This window comes from Drosophila obscura, unplaced genomic scaffold (genome assembly GCF_018151105.1).
Source record: "Drosophila obscura isolate BZ-5 IFL unplaced genomic scaffold, ASM1815110v1 contig_31, whole genome shotgun sequence".
Taxonomy (NCBI): domain Eukaryota; kingdom Metazoa; phylum Arthropoda; class Insecta; order Diptera; family Drosophilidae; genus Drosophila; species Drosophila obscura.
The window spans coordinates 310,455-331,496 of NW_024542819.1; the positions used below are offsets into that span (position 1 = coordinate 310,455).

The 21,042-nt window shown below is 49.2% G+C and overlaps 1 protein-coding gene across 1 annotated transcript; it reads right to left on the reverse strand.

Moving 5' to 3' along the window:
• Positions 1-1,099: 1,099 nt before the first annotated feature.
• LOC121404670 lies at positions 1,100-18,918 on the reverse strand. The gene is made up of 6 exons (XM_041594664.1): positions 18,046-18,918; positions 15,891-17,619; positions 11,140-11,420; positions 2,315-2,426; positions 2,120-2,250; positions 1,100-1,282 (listed from the first exon to the last, which is right to left on the reverse strand). The coding sequence occupies exons 1-6, from the start codon at positions 18,916-18,918 to the stop codon at positions 1,100-1,102; spliced, it is 3,309 nt and encodes a 1,102-aa protein (XP_041450598.1).
• Positions 18,919-21,042: the final 2,124 nt, after the last annotated feature.

Below are 21,042 nucleotides of genomic sequence, written 5' to 3' on the forward strand. Positions count from 1 at the left end.
AGTGGCTGGTTCAGGGATCACCAATAAGAGCTGCTTCCTATCTCTGCCTCTTTCCTCCTTTGCTCTCGTCTCTGGTCCTGGAGACGTTGCGGGGCTTCGTGGGTCCCTGGGACTGGGGATACTGCCGAAGTGGGTGTCCAACTCAGCTATCCTTGCCTGAATTTCCTCCGAGTGGCCGCCGCGTGAAATAAACCCGGCGATCCGACTTCGGAGCTCATCCACCGTTCCGGCAGTCTCGAGTCCAAACTCTTGGGCCAATCCTTGTAGCTCGTCCTTCCGACGGTAGGATATCCAGCGTGAGCCCATGTTTCCCCTTCGAGGTCGTAGCGGGCAGGGCTAGGTGGCTTGGTGCGGGGGAATAAGTACTCCTTCTGGACACGGGTGCACGGCACAGTGCTAGGAATCGGTGGTCCTTGGCAAGGGCTATGCACAGCACTAGGGATCGGTGCACTTTGGCACGAGACGCGGCGCGTTACCAAACGGTTGGTACAAGGCGGGTGATCCTGCGGACGGATGCTTGGTTTGGCACCTAAGACTTTTGATCCTTTGTCAGGATTCGCGGCGCGGTACTAGGCGATCGATCCTGCGGCAGGATATTTGGTTTTGCACTAAAGGATCTATGAACAGGGCTTTTGTTTGTTAGAGTCTTTTTCGTTGGAAGCTAGAGCTTTTATTTTGTTCACTGTTCACGTCGAGGGCTAGAACTCCACTCTCCCTTCCTGGGCTTGGGTGCTGCCTTATATTGTTCTTGCGTAGTTACCGTCGCCGTGTAGTTTTGTCGCTGCTGCCCTTCTGGGCGTCGAAGCGCTGTTGCCGATTTTCACGTCGCGTGATCCGCGCGTGGCGATGCTGCGACCGCGTGGTTGCGTTGTTGCCGAACTTCTCGGCGTCACCTGCTGTCTCTTTCTCGCCTGTGCGCCAATGTGTTTTCGGGCGTCGCTGCTGCTACGGCCGACCGCAAAACGTGGTCGCGCTGTTGCCGCACTTCTCGGCGTCACCTGCTGTCTCTGTCTCACACGTGCGCAAATGTGTTTTCGGGCGCCGCTGCTGCTACGGCCGACCGCGAAACGTGGTCGCGCTGTTCCTGCACTTCTCGGCGTCACTTGCTGTCTCTTTCCCACACGTGCGCCAATGTGTTTTCGGGCGTCGCTGCCGCTACGACCGACCGCGAAACGTGGTCGCGCGGTTGCCGATTTTCACGTCGCGTGATCTGCGCGTGGCGATGCTGCGACCGCGTGGCTGCGCTGTTGCCAAACTTCTCTTGGCGCGTGGCTGCGAGGAGCTAAGAAAAACCAGCCTCAGCTGTACATGGGTTGGAGGGTCGAAAAAAAAAGATGTATGGTGCTGATTTCTGCTGCCTGTGTGTGTTGTTGCTCGGCTCCTTGTTCTTGGATGATTCTGTGGTGTCCCTGTCGTCGTCCCACGAGGTATAAGGGGCTGGGTCTGTGGTCTTGGCTTTGGGTGTGGGTGATTCTCTGAGGCTGATCTACGCTGTACTGGTGTTCATACCACTTATCGCTGGTTGCTCCTACAATTCCTTGCCCTATTTTTCGCAAATTTCTTCTCTAAAAGTCCCTGCTCGGGCGCCATCTGTAAGGATGTTTTCTCAGGCCGGGGTACAGCCTCTCACTCTGCCCAGGGCCCGATCCTAATACAGCCTATTTGTATTTTTGGGACCTATAGATTGGAATGAGTGGCGAGGGAAAAGTGCGGCGCTCCGCGCGTGGGATCGGAACGGGGCCCTTACAGCCAGGCACGGGAAGGAAATGCTCGGGGGGAATGGGGAATCCAGTTTCGGGGTGCCGTGCGTGCCGTGCGTGCCCGCGTACACACCTTTCAACTGGTCCTCCGGGGGGAAAAAGGCGAGGTTTTCTACGGGGAAGGTGCTACGGGAAGGGGGAGGGGCGGACCACAGTCACCGTGCGTTGACCGCGTACCGATGCTATGGCCCGTCTCCCCAAGGATAGTGGTGGAGAGATGGAAGGGTACAGTTTGGTGGCAGCCGATACAATAACCAAGAGCGTTTTATATATATTCTTTATTATATCCGTGGTTGGGTCCCTACCTATCGCACCGTCTCTTTCTCTCCCTACACACCCACGTAAGTGAGCCGGCTTACCCGTCCTCTTGCGCCTGGTTTGGTGTTATCTCGCTGATTCTCGGTGGCCTCCGTGTTGGGGAAATCTTCAGCGGGCAGGATTCCGTCGTCGTCGTTGGCTAGGTCCTGTGTTGTTGTCGTTGTTGCCAATCCTGGGGGCGGGGGTCACGGCGATCGCACTCGCTCTGGACTCTGCTCTGGAACTCGACTGCTCACCTCTGACACCATTTTTCGACTCCCGGCCCGCATCTTTTTTGCCGCGTGCCAAGCCGCTTGATCCGGCCTCTGCCGGTAATTCTGCCCGGCCCTCGGCTACTTTGTAGCTTAGCTGCCGAACGCTGAGCCGATCGTCGATTATCTCTCGCGTCGCGGCGCTGCTCCTCTCTCGGCTGCTGTGGGCTGGCTTGGGGTGGTTTTCGGCTTTGTGCTAGCATTGCGTCGTTGGCTCTGCTGCTCATTTTTCTGACGCGTGCCAGTTATGCTTGGGAAGGGCTCTCTTCTCCCGACGGTCAGCTATGTTCTCTTTGCTTAGGCCCGCCTATCGCTCTCTTAAGCGTATGCTCCCTTTTCGTTCGCTCGGTTTTTCTCTTTTGTGTTCTTGGTACTGGTTCTTTGTTCTTGCTGCTGGTTCCTGGCTCTGGGTGCTGGTTCTTCGTTCTTGCTGCTGGTTCCTGGCTGGGGTGCTGGTTCTTGGTGCTGGTTCCTGGTTCCTAGTGATGGTACCTGACTGCTCCCAGTGACCATCGTTCCCACTAATCAATGCTTAGTTTAACTTCTTATTATATATATTTTCGTTAGCTGCTTACGTCTAATATGAGTAATAATATGGAGTAAATGAATAGTAATGAAAAATGAATAATAGTAATAGAAAATAAGAAATAATTAATCAAAATACTGGCAGTCCTGTTTGCCGGCCCGCCTCGATGGGCCCGTGTGGGTTTTACCACTCTTGTGGTAGGACTGTGTCCACTGCCCTGTTGTTGTGCAGGAGCCTGCTCCTTCACAGGTGTTATGGGTTTTTTTGGCAAAGTAATGCAACGCATGGTACTGCAACATATTATGAAAGCTAAAAACTAAATATAAAGGAAAATAGTGAGATCCTTAAAATTCGTCCTCGAAGGACATGCGATGCATCATATGAAAGGTATTTTCTCAAGGATCAGGAATATACATACACTCATGATAACAAACCACTCAATTGGAAGGATAATCAATTTAAAATTTATTTTTAACTTTTAAAATAAAAGTTACGGTATAACTATTATTTTCAACTTTTAAAAAAAAATCAAAAATAACTCTTATTTTTGATTTTTATTAAGAAAATCATAATTAATTCTTATGTTTGATTTTAAAAGTATAAATTAAAAATAACTCTTAATTCTGATTTCTATTGAAATTAAATTAAAAATAAGTGTTATTCGTAACTTTTATATAAAAAAGTTTAAAATAATTCTCAGATTGCAATTTTTACTTTAAAATTTATAACAGTTACGGTCGAATTTTCTGACCCGTTAGTTTTTCTGAGGTATTCTTTCAAGCAGTGTTTGCATTTTGCAAAGAAAAATGTTTTTTTTATTAAAAATTCGTTTTTCTTGTTTATAAAAAATCGGTAATTTTTGATTGTTTAGTGGCTTTTAACAGCTAAAATTATATTTTCCAAATCTCTCTCAAACTGAAGAGGTCTTTCGATGAGCGGATCAGATTTGATCCCATTTTGGCCGTTGGGCAGAACGTTCCAAACGATATTTTTAGTTGTATTTTTTTGATTTTTGGAGAATTGGTCAAACAGTTTTAGCTTAGCTGTTTAAAAACATCGCCTTATTAATGTACCTATAAAAGAAAAATATAAAAGACCAAGATATCATTTTCGACTTTTCCCGAGTTTTTAAATTACATATTTGGGGAATAATCCGCGCAACCGACCATGTTAACGGTTCAGGTAAAAAAAAAAAGTTACCATGAAAAAAAGCCATAATTCCTTAACCATTTTTAAGGCCCCAAAACGTTTCTCACACGTTCCTTCTCGTTCTACGTGCGCCCAATGCGTAGTGATGCATACAGCACACTAAAGCATAATTGCCAAAAAAAAATAAATTTCGCTATTTTTCAATCGTGTAAGAACGATGGTTTGAGCGTGTTAAAAGTGGAAAAAGGAGCGAATTTATAACCGTGTAAGACCGAATTCGTGTTGAAAGAATTCGTGATAAGCGAGGGACAGGTGTAGCTAAAAAGTTCACCTTATTTTAATAAAATCTGGCTCAATTACCACGGCCAGAGCTCGCAAGAAGTGGTCCCTTTCCGCAAGCAGTCATGAAAAAACCGGTTGTTCGCGGACACGCTTAAAAACGGAATCGAAAAGACCCTTTCGCTTCGTTTTTTCGCTCTCTCGCTCCTTTTGCTCAACCAACGAGAGTGTCTTGTCGCTCTCCTTATGCATTCGTTCACTTGAGACACTTCGTTGAGCCGAAAGTGTCTTTTGCGAATGTATGTGGGGTGTGTGTTCTGCGCGCGTGCCTCATTTGTTTTTTTTCGTTGAAGCGTGTGGATCAATTACGATGAGCCGTCAGGGAAATAATAAAGTGCACTTTTGTTTTGCTATGAAGAATATGTGGAAGTATGGATATTAAATCTTTTAAGTTTATAAATTTGCCTATGATTTTGTATTTACATTCTCGTTCTTCGTTATCCCTTCCTCTTCCACGCTTTGGCGGGGGGGGAATATAGTAGCAACAACAAATACCTAACGGAACTACAACAAAAAGACACTTCGTGCATGTAGCTCAGTTGTTGAGCGCCGAACGAAAGTCCCTCGCTCAGACCGAAAACACGAGAGCAACAAAAATACGTGTTCTGTTCAGAGAGAGAGCACGTCTGTTTCATTTTTCTCTGTCTTTTCCATACGAAAAATTGGTTGAGCATCTTTTTCGAGCTCTGACCACGGCAATCAGCAATCAAATCCAGTTACCGGACTTTACTTCCATCAAGCATGTTTGGAGAAATTTGGAAAAAAAAAAGAAACGGAATCCCAAAATTTCATCGAAGGAATCCTTGAAAATTACATTGCTTATTTAGGGGGTCGGCGAAAATCCTCCAGCTGAACCCGCCCCGAGGGTGCCGGCCGGGCAATGGGCACTGCATTATCCCGGATCGGGTGATGCACTGTCGCTTGCCCTGTCCGGGGTAATGCAGTGTCAGCCAAGGCCGGGTCCAGGTCCTCCCGAAATGGGGGAACTGAACCACGGCCATGGCTGGAGGTGCCTGGCGGGTAGGCATAAAACGCTAGGGGGTGGTCCCCCAAAAAACATCAACCACGTATGGACCTTCGGGCCTAATATGGAGCGGACAGAAGGTCAAACACGGGTTGGGATGTCAACCCAAACGTCGGTGGAAAGCGTGACTGCTACCACCGGCGGGCACGGGGAGGAGCAATCCTCTCTGCGTGTCGCCAGCGGTCACACCTCTGATATGGCGGGAGCAGGTCATGTCAGTTGCAATGCTACTGCCACAAAACGGACTCACTCCAAGCTGAGCCGCACAGGTGCCTTAGTCGAGACAGACTCGGACCTGGAGAGCGTGCTCTCGGTCAGCAAGAACGAGGAAGATAGCCTTCTCCGCTCGCCTGAACCAGGTTCCAGCTCCCTGCGTAGGGAAGGGCCGAAGCGTTCTAGGGAGGGGATGAAGGCTAAGGCTCAATACAAGGCGGCTCAAGATCCGAAGCCGGCTCCAAGGCAAAGAGGACATCTCCCAAGAGGAGAAGTCCAAGCTAGCCTGGGCCGAGCAAAAGGTAGAGGAGGGCCGCCTACACTTTGCGCAAATGCCGCAAATGAAAGCGACGAAGGGAGAATTTGCCAATAAGGTGGAGGAGATTCTCGCCACCAAAAGGCAACGCTCGACCGAGAGCGTCAGTAAGGACACTCCGGCGAGCAAGCGGCAACGCGGGCCCAAGGGGGTGGGACCTCCACCCAAAACGGCAAAGAAGCCCAAACCCAAGGCGAAGGTCAATGAGGTGACCAAACGACATCTGATCGTGGCACTCATTGACCGGAGTGACGAGAATGGCAAGATGACGGAGGCGCGGTGGAAGATGGTGCACGCGCAGCTCGTAGAGTCGCTGTTCGGAAGAATGGAGGAGGACCCAACAGCCCCCATGCCCACGTTCGATGGTGCTGGGTGGCTTAACGGGGTCAAAATACTTAAATGTATGGACGACCCCACACTCAAGTGGCTGACGCAAACGGTCTGCCAAATGGAGGCGATGTGGGAGGGGGCCAGACTGGAGGTTGTGGAAAGGGAGCTAATCCCGTCCATACCAAAGGCGAAGGTACTCTTCCCCATCGCAATCCAAGGAGACCGTGCGCTGAGGCTGCTACAGCGGCAGAACCCAGACGTGCCAACGGCGAACTGGAGGATCCTGCACATTGGGAGCCCACTACCCAACGGGGCCCAGAGTGCGATCCTCCAAATCAGCAAGGAGGCAGAGGATCTGCTGTACCCCAGATTCGGGAAGATGGCGTGGGGCATGGGTAGCGTATACCTCCGCCTCAAAAAGCGCCACCCCGAAGACAAGGACACGCACACCCTGCAGGCAGGCGAGGTGGAGAAGGACCTCGGTCTGGAGTCCATCGTGGAGGCCGCTCAGGGTATGGCGCTGGACGACTCCGAAGAGGAGGAGGACGGAGACCTGACAGTAATAGTCAACCCGTCAAGTGTAGTTGAGCCAGCCTCCCATGTCAGTGAGGGTGCTGCAGCTCAACCTCCATAAGAGCAAACTCGCGTCGACGGAGCTCCTCATCGCCATGGAGCAAGGGCCCGTCGACATAGCTCTGGTCCAGGAGCCATGGCTTGCCTCTGGCAACGCTGTGGCCGGACTAAAGTCCTCTAACTACAACCTTTTCCACTCACCATCGGTAAGCAGGACCAGAACCACCGTACTCGTACGGAAGGGCATCCATGCTTACCTTTTGTCTCATTACAGCACTGATGACCTGACTGCTGTGATGCTAGAAAGCGAGGAAAAGCACCTTATGGTAGCTTCCTGCTATATGGCACACGACAGGCCAGCTCCACCGGAAGAGCTAAGGAGTCTGGTGGCGGATGCCAGCCCGAAAGACCAGCAACTTCTGGTTGGTACGGACGCCAATGCCCACCACAGCGTGTGGGGAAGCCCCGACATCAACGACAGAGGTGAGTCACTTTTAGACTTCATACTATCAACTAACCTAGATGTAGCAAACGTAGGGGAGGAACACACCTTCGTAGGTCCCACCTCGTCCAACGTACTAGATCTAACACTCGTAACGGGAAAGAGTACTCTGGTATCTGGCTGGAGAGTCCTTGAAAGACCATCCTTCTCAGACCACAAGTACATTCAATTCAAGTGCGAATTTAAACACTCTCCGAAGATAACTGTTTATAGAAACCCCCGGAACACAAACTGGGAAAAGTTAAAAAAAACAGTTACTTCAAAGCTCGCGACTCGCCCGGGCACAGTGAAATCCCCGGAAGACATAGAAACGTCCCTAGAGACCCTGTCAAAGGAACTACTGGATGCGTACCACGCATCATGCCCACCCTCGAGAACGAAAAAGAGGACCAAACCACTCTGGTGGAACCGGGACTTATCGCTTCAAAGAAACAACCTCAAAGAATTCTTCAAAATCGCCAAACAGGCGAACGAGGAGATAATCAATGAGGAATACAAAACCCTACTCAGGGAGTACAAGAAGGAAATACGCAGGGCACAAAGAAACTCGTGGAGGAACTTCTGCTCCAATATCGAGACAGTCCCAGAAACGGCTAGACTCCGGAAGCTGCTATCAAAGCAACCTACCATACAGAGTCAGCTGAAGCGAGAAGATGGACAGTGGACTGAGGGCAGTGAAGAAGCCCTAACAGCACTAATGGAAGCTCACTTCCCAGGATGCACCGAGGTTGCTGACGCTACAACGCATCAGGACCTAGTAACTGAGGAAGTGCATCCCCCAACAGGTCTCATATCGTCTAAGAAAATCCACTGGGCTATAGACTCCTTTGCGGGTACAAAAGCACCTGGACTAGACGGTATATTCCCAGCCATGCTACAGGTGACCAAAGACGTGATCACCCCATGGCTCTCTGCAATATACTCAGCTTGCCTGAGCACAGGCTATATCCCTATCCAATGGAGGACCTCGAGGATTGTCTTCCTTCCAAAGGCAGGAAAGTGCAGCCATATGAGCCCCAAGGATTATAGACCGATAAGCCTTACATCCTTTCTACTCAAAACACTCGAAAAGCTGCTGGATCTACACATCAGGAATGATGTAGGGAGACTGATGTCAACCAACCAGCATGCCTACACCAAAGGGAAATCGGTAGAGACGGCACTGCACTCGCTAGTAGCCACCATCGAGAGAGCCCTACATAATAAAAAGTATGCTCTAGGAGTGTTCGTAGACATATCCGGAGCATTCAACAATGTCACTACGAACGCTATTATGGACCGCCTAGAAGCGACCAACACACATCCCGCAATCAACCTCTGGATAAAGAACCTTCTAAGTTGCAGACGGGTGCAATCAGAGTGGGGCACCGCTTCCATGGTGAGGGGGGCGCATAGAGGCACACCACAAGGTGGGGTCCTGTCGCCCCTCCTGTGGAACCTGGTGGTCGACGACTTAATAAAGAGATTCGAGAGGAGAGCCCCAAAAATAACAGCCTATGCAGATGACATAAGCATAATTATTACGGGAGTATGTCCATCGACCCTCAGCTCCATAATGGAATCAACACTCAGGGAGATATGTGAGTGGGCAGGAAAAGTAGGACTCAGTATCAACGCGGACAAGACGGACCTCATCCTCTTTACCAAGAGATACAAGGTACCGGCATGGATCCCCCCGAAAATTGACAAAACCAGGCTGACCCCGAAAACACAAGTCAAATACCTCGGCATAGTACTGGATAGCAAGCTGGCATGGAGGCCCAATGTGGTGGAAAGGGTGAAGAAGGCCACCATTGCGCTATACGCATCCAAGAAGATGCTTAGCAGCACGTGGGGCCTGTCACCCGCTCTAATGCACTGGATCTACATCTCGGTGGTGCGACCGACTCTGCTGTACGGAGTCTTAGTGTGGTGGCAAGCGACAGAAAAGAAGACGTACAACAAGCTTATGGAAAGGACCCAGCGGCAGGCACTGCTCTGCATTACGGGGGCGCTGAGGTCAACCCCAACAAAAGCTCTCGAAACCATAATCGGAATAGACCCCCTGGACATCCACGCTCAACTGACTGCAGGAAAGGCGGCACAACGCTTAGTAGCATCAGGCAATATGTCTCTACAAGGATTCGGGCACAGTTCAATTGGCCGAGACATGACCAGTATATCTGACTACATGATCCCCCAAACTGGCCTGGATGTAAAAACAACCTCATACATGGGACCCGATGATTGGAAAAGGGGTCGGGACCAGACTCAACACCTCAACATCTACACTGATGGCTCCAAGATGGAAGGAGGAGTAGGAGCAGGCATATACTGTACAGACCCTGAGATAAGGCTGTCCTATAAGCTACCGGACCAATGCAGCATATTCCAGGCGGAAGTCTTCGCCATACGGAAAGCGGCAGAGGCTGCTCAGTCTACGGATCGTCCACACGACGTGATCAACCTGTTCGTGGACAGCCAGGCGGCGATAAGATCCATGCAGTCGTCGGCGGTCAGTTCCAGAAATGTCTTGGCAAGCAGGGAGGCACAAGATATCCTAAGCACGACAAAGTCAGTGCGGATCTACTGGGTTCCCAGCCACCAAGGCATCGATGGCAACGAGATGGCGGACGGTCTGGCTAAGGACGGCGTCGGGCTGGAAAACGACAGAACTGAGAACGTGCCTGTCTCCCTTAGAACGCTCCAAAGCGATTTAGAGAAACGGGCCGACACACAGGCAAGAAGCAGGTGGAGCAGAACCACCACCTGCAGAACCTCAAAAACCATGCGCAACAGGAAACTCAGCTACTACATACTGCACCTCCCACGGAAGGACTGCAGAATGTTGGTGGGAATACTCACAGGTCACTGTCTGGCCGCGGCACATGCCGTCAAACTAGGCATCACCAACAGTGGCCACTGCAGGAAATGCGAGGAATCCGGGGCAACTGAAACCCTGGAACATCTCATCTGCAACTGCCCGGCCCTCTCAAGGGCTAGGAGAATATACCTGGGCGCCCCGGTACTGGCATCACTGGAAGATGCCTCCAAGAGGACGCCAGGGGAACTGCTAGCCTTTGCCAAAAACACCTCGATCCTTAGGGACTTCAAAACCTCATAAATATTCTCGAAAGGTTCATACACCCCCATCCGGACAACTAAGGGCCATATTGGCCTATGCGTGGCCCCGTGAGGGCCGTCTGGGTTAACCTAACCTAACCTAGTGGGTCTTAGGTGCACCAATGCCTTGTGGGAATGGTTATGCTGAGGCCGTTCAGACATCATAAAGACTGAATGCGGTAAAAAAAACTGTTGAGCTATTGAGATTTTTCAATAGCGTAGAGTTAAATCGACAATTTGTACTTTGATTAATTCACAACACAGTTTGTTTGGTTATGTTAGTTTCTTTATTTTCCATGCAAGGCGAGTGGGAATAGAATGGGCAAGAGTTAGCAACAGGCGGACCCGTGGTGGACCGTGTTGAAGCGAAAACAATAATGGGTTTTGTATAAAAGGTAATAACAATGTAGCAGGTCACTGTGCCAACCGACGATATGTTGTACGTTTGATGATGCTAGATTTCGAAGTGTCTCTGCTGCGCAGACGAGCCTCCCTCACAGCCTTCGTCGGCTGACGATTTTCGGGAGGGGGAAAATGACTCAAGAGCGCAGAGTCAGGTAGGCAATGTTGTGCATAAGAGCTTAGCTCTGCTCTCTTTGCGCTGCCATGGGCCGGCGCTTAGCCGAACATTCTCCCCCGTTGAAGAGCACGGGTCTTCGACATCATTCTTTGGCAGCATACACAGCTTTGCGATAGCCCTCGTGGTGCTCCCAGTAGCCGTTTTGAGCTCAGCTACCCTGGAAACGCCATCTCTGCCGGCGATCAGTTTCGTCACCCTTCCCAGCGGCCACTTAAGTGGAGGCAAGTTCTCGTTCTTTACGAGGACCACGTCGCCGACGCTGAGGTTAGGCTGCTTAGTCCTCCATTTTGCCCTCTCCTGCAGAAGCGTGCGGTGCTCCTCTCGCCAGCGGGACCAGAAAGTCTGCTGCAGGAAGTTGACCTGCTGCCAGCGATCAAGACGATTGAAGTTAAGTCCGGTCACATCTGGTTCCGCGAAGGTACGGATTGGAGCAGTACCTAAGAAATGCGCAGGTGTTAGCATGTCTAAATCGTCAGGATGCTCTGAAATGGGAAGCAATGGCCTTGAGTTTATTATGGCAGTGATATGGCACACAAGCGTTCTCAGGTCATCAAAGCACAGCAAGGAGCTGGAAGCGGAACGGTAGAAATGATGCTTGGCTGTTTTAACCGCAGCCTCCCAGAGTCCGCCAAAGTGGGGAGAGCGAGGGGGAATAAAGCGATCCTAATACAGCCTATTTGTATTTTTGGGACCTATAGATTGGAATGAGTGGCGAGGGAAAAGTGCGGCGCTCCGCGCGTGGGATCGGAACGGGGCCCTTACAGCCAGGCACGGGAAGGAAATGCTCGGGGGGAATGGGGAATCCAGTTTCGGGGTGCCGTGCGTGCCGTGCGTGCCCGCGTACACACCTTTCAACTGGTCCTCCGGGGGGAAAAAGGCGAGGTTTTCTACGGGGAAGGTGCTACGGGAAGGGGGAGGGGCGGACCACAGTCACCGTGCGTTGACCGCGTACCGATGCTATGGCCCGTCTCCCCAAGGATAGTGGTGGAGAGATGGAAGGGTACAGTTTGGTGGCAGCCGATACAATAACCAAGAGCGTTTTATATATATTCTTTATTATATCCGTGGTTGGGTCCCTACCTATCGCACTGTCTCTTTCTCTCCCTACACACCCACGTAAGTGAGCCGGCTTACCCGTCCTCTTGCGCCTGGTTTGGTGTTATCTCGCTGATTCTCGGTGGCCTCCGTGTTGGGGAAATCTTCAGCGGGCAGGATTCCGTCGGTGTCGTTGGCTAGGTCCTGTGTTGTTGTCGTTGTTGCCAATCCTGGGGGCGGGGGTCACGGCGATCGCACTCGCTCTGGACTCTGCTCTGGAACTCGACTGCTCACCTCTGACACCATTTTTCGACTCCCGGCCCGCATCTTTTTTGACGCGTGCCAAGCCGCTTGATCCGGCCTCTGCCGGTAATTCTGCCCGGCCCTCGGCTACTTTGTAGCTTAGCTGCCGAACGCTGAGCCGATCGTCGATTATCTCTCGCGTCGCGGCGCTGCTCCTCTCTCGGCTGCTGTGGGCTGGCTTGGGGTGGTTTTCGGCTTTGTGCTAGCATTGCGTCGTTGGCTCTGCTGCTCATTTTTCTGACGCGTGCCAGTTATGCTTGGGAAGGGCTCTCTTCTCCCGACGGTCAGCTATGTTCTCTTTGCTTAGGCCCGCCTATCGCTCTCTTAAGCGTATGCTCCCTTTTCGTTCGCTCGGTTTTTCTCTTTTGTGTTCTTGGTACTGGTTCTTTGTTCTTGCTGCTGGTTCCTGGCTCTGGGTGCTGGTTCTTCGTTCTTGCTGCTGGTTCCTGGCTCGGGGTGCTGGTTCTTGGTGCTGGTTCCTGGTTCCTAGTGATGGTACCTGACTGCTCCCAGTGACCATCGTTCCCACTAATCAATGCTTAGTTTAACTTCTTATTATATATATTTTCGTTAGCTGCTTACGTCTAATATGAGTAATAATATGGAGTAAATGAATAGTAATGAAAAATGAATAATAGTAATAGAAAATAAGAAATAATTAAATCAAAATACTGGCAGTCCTGTTTGCCGGCCCGCCTCGATGGGCCCGTGTGGGTTTTACCACTCTTGTGGTAGGACTGTGTCCACTGCCCTGTTGTTGTGCAGGAGCCTGCTCCTTCACAGGTGTTATGGGTTTTTTTGGCAAAGTAATGCAACGCATGGTACTGCAACATATTATGAAAGCTAAAAACTAAAAACTAAAGGAAAATAGTGAGATCCTTAAAATTCGTCCTTGAAGGACATGCGATGCATCATATGAAAGGTATTTTCTCAAGGATCAGGAATATACATACACTCATGATAACAAACCACTCAATTGGAAGGATAATCAATTTAAAATTTTATTTTTAACTTTTAAAATAAAAGTTCCGGTATAACTATTATTTTCAACTTTTAAAAAAAAAATCAAAAATAACTCTTATTTTTGATTTTTATTAAGAAAATCATAATTAATTCTTATGTTTGATTTTAAAAGTATAAATTAAAAATAACTCTTAATTCTGATTTCTATTGAAATTAAATTAAAAATAAGTGTTATTCGTAACTTTTATATAAAAAAGTTTAAAATAATTCTCAGATTGCAATTTTTACTTTAAAATTTATAACAGTTACGGTCGAATTTTCTGACCCGTTAGTTTTTCTGAGGTATTCTTTCAAGCAGTGTTTGCATTTTGCAAAGAAAAATGTTTTTTTTATTAAAAATTCGTTTTTCTTGTTTATAAAAAATCGGTAATTTTTGATTGTTTAGTGGCTTTTAACAGCTAAAATTATATTTTCCAAATCTCTCTCAAACTGAAGAGGTCTTTCGATGAGCGGATCAGATTTGATCCCATTTTGGCCGTTGGGGCAGAACGTTCCAAACGATATTTTTAGTTGTATTTTTTTGATTTTTGGAGAATTGGTCAAACAGTTTTAGCTTAGCTGTTTAAAAACATCGCCTTATTAATGTACCTATAAAAGAAAAATATAAAAGACCAAGATATCATTTTCGACTTTTCCCGAGTTTTTAAATTACATATTTGGGGAATAATCCGCGCAACCGACCATGTTAACGGTTCAGGTAAAAAAAAAAAGTTACCATGAAAAAAAGCCATAATTCCTTAACCATTTTTAAGGCCCCAAAACGTTTCTCACACGTTCCTTCTCGTTCTACGTGCGCCCAATGCGTAGTGATGCATACAGCACACTAAAGCATAATTGCCAAAAAAAAATAAATTTCGCTATTTTTCAATCGTGTAAGAACGATGGTTTGAGCGTGTTAAAAGTGGAAAAGGAGCGAATTTATAACCGTGTAAGACCGAATTCGTGTTGAAAGAATTCGTGATAAGCGAGGGACAGGTGTAGCTAAAAAGTTCACCTTATTTTAATAAAATCTGGCTCAATTACCACGGCCAGAGCTCGCAAGAAGTGGTCCCTTTCCGCAAGCAGTCATGAAAAAACCGGTTGTTCGCGGACACGCTTAAAAACGGAATCAAAAAGACCCTTCCGCTTCGTTTTTTCGCTCTTCGCTCTTTGCTCAACCAACGAGAGTGTCTTTTCGCTCTCCTTATGCATTCGTTCACTTGAGACACTTCGTTGAGCCGAAAGTGTCTTTTGCGAATGTATGTGTGTGTGTGTGTTCTGCGCGCGTGCCTCATTTGTTTTTTTTCGTTGAAGCGTGTGGATCAATTACGATGAGCCGTCAGGGAAATAATAAAGTGCACTTTTGTTTTGCTATGAAGAATATGTGGAAGTATGGATATTAAATCTTTTAAGTTTATAAATTTGCCTATGATTTTGTATTTACATTCTCGTTCTTCGTTATCCCTTCCTCTTCCACGCTTTGCCGGCGAGGGAATATATAGTAGCAACAACAAATACCTAACGCAACTACAACAAAAAGACACTTCGTGCATGTAGCTCAGTTGTTGAGCGCCGAACGAAAGTCTCTCGCTCAGACCGAAAACACGAGAGCAACAAAAATACGTGTTCTGTTCAGAGAGAGAGCACGTCTGTTTCATTTTTCTCTGTCTTTTCCATACGAAAAATTGGTTGAGCATCTTTTTCGAGCTCTGACCACGGCAATCAGCAATCAAATCCAGTTACCGGACTTTACTTCCATCAAGCATGTTTGGAGAAATTTGGAAAAAAAAAAGAAACGGAATCCCAAAATTTCATCGAAGGAATCCTTGAAAATTACATTGCTTATTTAGTGGGTCTTAGGTGCACCAATGCCTTGTGGGAATGGTTATGCTGAGGCCGTTCAGAGATCATAAAGACTGAATGCGGTAAAAAAAACTGTTGAGCTATTGAGATTTTTCAATAGCGTAGAGTTAAATCGACAATTTGTACTTTGATTAATTCACAACACAGTTTGTTTGGTTATGTTAGTTTCTTTATTTTCCATGCAAGGCGAGTGGGAATAGAATGGGCAAGAGTTAGCAACAGGCGGACCCGTGGTGGACCGTGTTGAAGCGAAAACAATAATGGGTTTTGTATAAAAGGTAATAACAATGTAGCAGGTCACTGTGCCAACCGACGATATGTTGTACGTTTGATGATGCTAGATTTCGAAGTGTCTCTGCTGCGCAGACGAGCCTCCCTCACAGCCTTCGTCGGCTGACGATTTTCGGGAGGGGGAAAATGACTCAAGAGCGCAGAGTCAGGTAGGCAATGTTGTGCATAAGAGCTTAGCTCTGCTCTCTTTGCGCTGCCATGGGCCGGCGCTTAGCCGAACATTCTCCCCCCGTTGAAGAGCACGGGTCTTCGACATCATTCTTTGGCAGCATACACAGCTTTGCGATAGCCCTCGTGGTGCTCCCAGTAGCCGTTTTGAGCTCAGCTACCCTGGAAACGCCATCTCTGCCGGCGATCAGTTTCGTCACCCTTCCCAGCGGCCACTTAAGTGGAGGCAAGTTCTCGTTCTTTACGAGGGACCACGTCGCCGACGCTGAGGTTAGGCTGCTTAGTCCTCCATTTTGCCCTCTCCTGCAGAAGCGTGAGGTACTCCTCTCGCCAGCGGGACCAGAAAGTCTGCTGCAGGAAGTTGACCTGCTGCCAGCGATCAAGACGATTGAAGTTAAGTCCGGTCACATCTGGTTCCGCGAAGGTACGGATTGGAGCAGTACCTAAGAAATGCGCAGGTGTTAGCATGTCTAAATCGTCAGGATGCTCTGAAATGGGAAGCAATGGCCTTGAGTTTATTATGGCAGTGATATGGCACACAAGCGTTCTCAGGTCATCAAAGCACAGCAAGGAGCTGGAAGCGGAACGGTAGAAATGATGCTTGGCTGTTTTAACCGCAGCCTCCCAGAGTCCGCCAAAGTGGGGAGAGCGAGGGGGAATAAACCGCCATTCAATATGATCCGCAACGCAAAACTCCTGAACTTCCTTCATATGCCTTTCTGCCAGAAACAGCTTCTTCAAATCTGCCAACTCGTTCTTTGCTCCCACAAAGTTGGTTGCGTTATCGGACCAAATTTCCCTGGGCCGACCGCGAGTTAAAATGAATCGCTTTAGTGCGCTTATGAACGCTGGCGTCGATAGATCCTGCACAAGCTCCAAGTGAACGGCCTTGGTGGCAAAGCATATGAAGAGGCATATGTAGCATTTGATGGGTGGTCTGGTCCGCACCTCACTCTTAAAAAAGAACGGACCACAAAAATCCACACCGGTGACTGCAAAAACGTACGACGCATTCACACGATCCTTCGGCAAGTCGGCCATAATATGCTGCAGCAGGCGCGGCTTGGCCTTAAAACATCTGGTGCAGCGATTTACGACGCTGGCCACTGTCTTGCGCCCTCCAATCGGCCAATACTCATGCCGAATAAGTGCGAGCAATGACCGAGGCCCAGCGTGCAGATTCTGCTCATGGACATGCACAATTACAGCAGATGTGACGGGATGACGCCTTGGAAGAATGACTGGGTGCCGTGCGTTGAAATCAAGTGATGAATTTTCCAACCGCCCACCGACGCGTAACAAGCCATGGTCATCCAGGAACGGCGCGAGTGAGGAGATGGAGCTAGACGACTGCACCTGCTGTTCGTCACGCAGAGTCTTGTAGTCAGGCCACAAATGCACTCGCTGAATCGAACGAAGAAGTATCCGCGTACCACCAACGATGTCAGCTACTGTTAATCCGGACGACCTTTTGCGCTGCAGAAACTTGAATACATATCCAAATGTGCGCTGGATCTTTCCGAAGGAATTGGAGAACTTTCGGCCGTCAGATAAGTCTACGAATGGACAAACTGCAATCAGGACTCTCTTGCGCAACTCCAGTGTTGGCGCAGATTGAATAGACGCTGCTGGCCACAGAGGTTGCTCATCTTGAAGAAAGGGTGGCCCGTGGGCCCAAAGATGCGATTCCAGAAGCTCTGACGGCGAAGCGCCTCTGGACAATATGTCAGCAGGGTTCTGGGCGATGGGCACGTAGTGCCACTCCATCTGAGCAGTCCGCTCCTGAATGGCTGAGACCCGATTTGCAACGAATACGTTAAAGCTTGATGAGTCATGGCGCACCCAAGACAAGGCAGTTGTGGAGTCCGACCAGCAATAGAAGCTTCCAGTGAACAATTTAAGTTTCTGTATCTCACTGATCAATTGAGAAAGCAAGTCAGCGCCACATAACTCCAACTTGGGCACCGTCAATACCTTAAGAGGGGCGACACGAGACTTCGCACACAGAAGTTGCACGTGCGCGCGATTATTTGTCCTTGACACAACGTAAATACATGCTCCATAGGCGTCTAGGCTGGCGTCACAAAACCCGTGAACTTCCACTGTTGAATTGGGGAGAACTGACAGACGAGGAAATCTAAACAGTTGAGGGGTGGACAAACTCTCGCAGAAAATGGTCCACGCTGATGAAAGAGACTCTGGCAGACTCTCATCCCATTGGAGCTGCTCCTTCCATACCAACTGAAGGAAAATCTTTGCCTTTGCGATGACAGGCCCAATCAGTCCTAAAGGATCATAAAAACGAGCAATCGTTGACAACATTGAACGTTTCGTCGGCTTTGATGGCAGCTGCGTGGGTACTACCGAAAAGAGAAAATTATCAGATGAAGGCTCCCAAACCAATCCAAGAGCCTTTGTGAAGTCGGTGCCATCGTCGAACCTTAGCAGCGTTTCCTTATCCTTGTCAGGAATTCCCTCAAGTACGCCAGGGACGTTGGAGCACCATTTCCGAATTGGGAACCTTCCCCGAGCCAATAACTGGGATGTCTGCCTCATCTTTTCGCGCACTTCCTCTACAGATCCTCCTCCAGTCATCAAATCGTCGACATAGAAGTTGGAGGTCAACACTTCCGAGCCAATGGGAAATGCAGTCCTCTCTTCTTCTGCCAATTGGAGCATGGAACGAATTGCAAGATAGGAAGCCGGTTTGGTTCCATATGTTACTGTGTCGAGCTTGAACGCCTTCACATCCTCGTGAGGGGAATCCCTCCATAAGATGCACTGCAGGTAATTGTCCGGCTCAGATACTCGGACACACCTGTACATCTTGCAAATGTCACCAGTCAGCGCAATGAGGAACGTACGAAAACGAAGCAGCGTATGTAGCAGCTTTGGCTGGATAGTAGGCCCCGCCATTAGGACCTCGTTTAACGAAAAACCTGTTGATGTTGTGGCAGATCCAACGAACACGACCCTCAATTTGGTGGTCGTGCTGTCCTCCTTAAACACGCAATGATGCGGTAGAAAATAGCGACAACGACTGAGCAGTTCTGATTCCACCCTAATGAAAGATACGTACTGAGCCTTCAGCTGCGGACGACGCTCAAGTTTCCGCTCCAAGTTGAGGAACCGCCGATATGCTTGCGTGTATGAGTCGCCCAAGATCTCCAAACTTTTCTTGATGGGCAGCTTCACGGCAAACTCTCCAGATGACAGGCGCGAGAAATTTGCTTTGAAGTGATCTTCACAATCGACATCCTCCTGCTTGACCATTACCGAATCTTCAGTGGAACTTTCAACCTCCCAGAAACGCCTCAGTAACAGTTCCACTTGATCAAGAGACTCCTGCCTGGCGTCAGATGAGGCCTGGGCCCCAAGTAAGGCTGTCCTACGCGTTTGCTGACCACCTCCTGAAACCACCCATCCAAGGTGCATTGGCCAATGCACAGCAGCTCGAAGAATAGGCTAGCCCCAATGAGCAGGTCAATACGCTGTGGCCTGAAGAACTGCGGATCTGACAATGGTAAATTCGGCGGAATTTTCCAACCAGAAACGTCAACTGAAAAGCTGGGCTGCTGCTCGGTGATTGTGGGAGCTACCAACGCGACGAAACTGGTACTGTAGTCAGAGGCTTGGGACTGCAAGTTGAGTCCCACAGTATAGCCCTCCGATACAAAACTGGAATCCCCAAGACCCAATACTGCGGCCGACGACATGGTCCTTTTCAGTCTAAGTTGTTGGGCGAGGCTGGAGGTTATAAGGTGCATTTGTGATCCGGAGTCCAAGAGTGCCCGACATGGTACGAGCGATCCAGCACGATCCCTCAGCAGAACAACTGCAGTGGCTAAGAGCACAACATCCCTGCAAGAGTTCTGTGCAACCAGAGAGGCAGCTGAGGACTGTGGCTGCGCTTCAGGGTGCGGGAATGACGAGACAACGGGTTCCGTGGGCGAGGGTCTGGCGTTTAAATGCAATAAGGTGTGATGTTTGCTACCACAGTGACGACAAGTTGATGACCTGCAAGTGCGCAATTGATGGCCAGCCTTCAGGCAATTCAGGCAAAGACCAAGCTTTTTCACCTCAATTAGGCGAAGGGACGGCGAAAGATTCCCAAACAGCGCGCATGTATATATGCTATGGCCAGCAGTATTGCAAAATAGACACTCAAGAGAAACAGACTCAGTGGCTACAAATGAACTTCTAGGGTTGCTCTGTACTTTTTTTATCTTTCCCACCTGAATGCCAGGCGTATACATTGCCATAGCGTGCTCCCGATTCTCCAACTTCTGACATCTTTGCTCCAGAAAAGCGGTGAATTGTTGGCTTGTGGGTATGCTGTCCAGCGATGACGTTTCCACCCACTTGGCTTGCGTAGCGCTGTCCACCTTCTGCAGCAGGCTGTGTATCAAGATACAGTCTGCAATCTGCTCCGTTGTTCCCATACTCTGCAAAGCCCGAAGATTAGCATTCACAGTGTCCGACAAAGACCGAAGTTGCGACACAGACGAAGCCTCTACGCGCGGAACACCCAGAATGTCCGTGACATGCGCCTGAAAAATTAAACGTTTGTTATTAAAACGCTTATCAAGGAGGTCTAGCGCGATGGGATAGCTGGCGTGCGTGAACTCTAGAGACGAAATAGTGTCTAGTGCTGTTCCTTTCAGGCAGGAACGCAGGTGCTGCAGCTTCTCCACATTTGACAAATCGGTATCCTTGTCTATTATGGAGGAAAACATGCTCCAAAACGAGGAATACTGAGCGTAGCCACCACTGAACTCAGGAAGCTTCAACTCCGGCAGGCGTGGCCGACTTTGCACAACGACCGTAGTTGGGGCCTCTCCTACATGGTCCGTCCGCATTGTTGAGCATGGTAGCATTGTGGGCTGCCGCTTGTTTAACTCCCGTTTCATGCGAATCTCCAGCATGACCACGCACTCGTCAAACTCCTCCCTCAAGGGACTACCGATCTCATCGAGATCAATCCTCTCCAGGGCATTATGGTGCTCGTTGAATGAAACTACAAGCTCCGCTAGCAATTTCAGCCTCACGTTCAGCTCCTCCTCACTGAGCTCGCCAATTCTCTCCTTGCCAACGGCCGTTTCGATTCTCCGTGCTGCCCCTACCATGGATTGCACCTTGCGCTTGTAGAATGCAGCTTCCGAATCGACGAACAATGGTGAGGGGGGCAAGAGTGAGGGGGTGCTATTAGAAGCCATTGGGTAGGTTTACGACGCACTGGGTTACAGTTTCTGAAGCACGGAGAGGTTAATAACCGGTGAATAACCTTGAACAGTTTGATAGGAACTGTACACTCGATCGCAGCGCTCAAACACACGGGCTCACAGTTCTACAGGCCAGCAGCGAAAGTTCACAGTTTTAAAAGAACTGAGTAGGTGC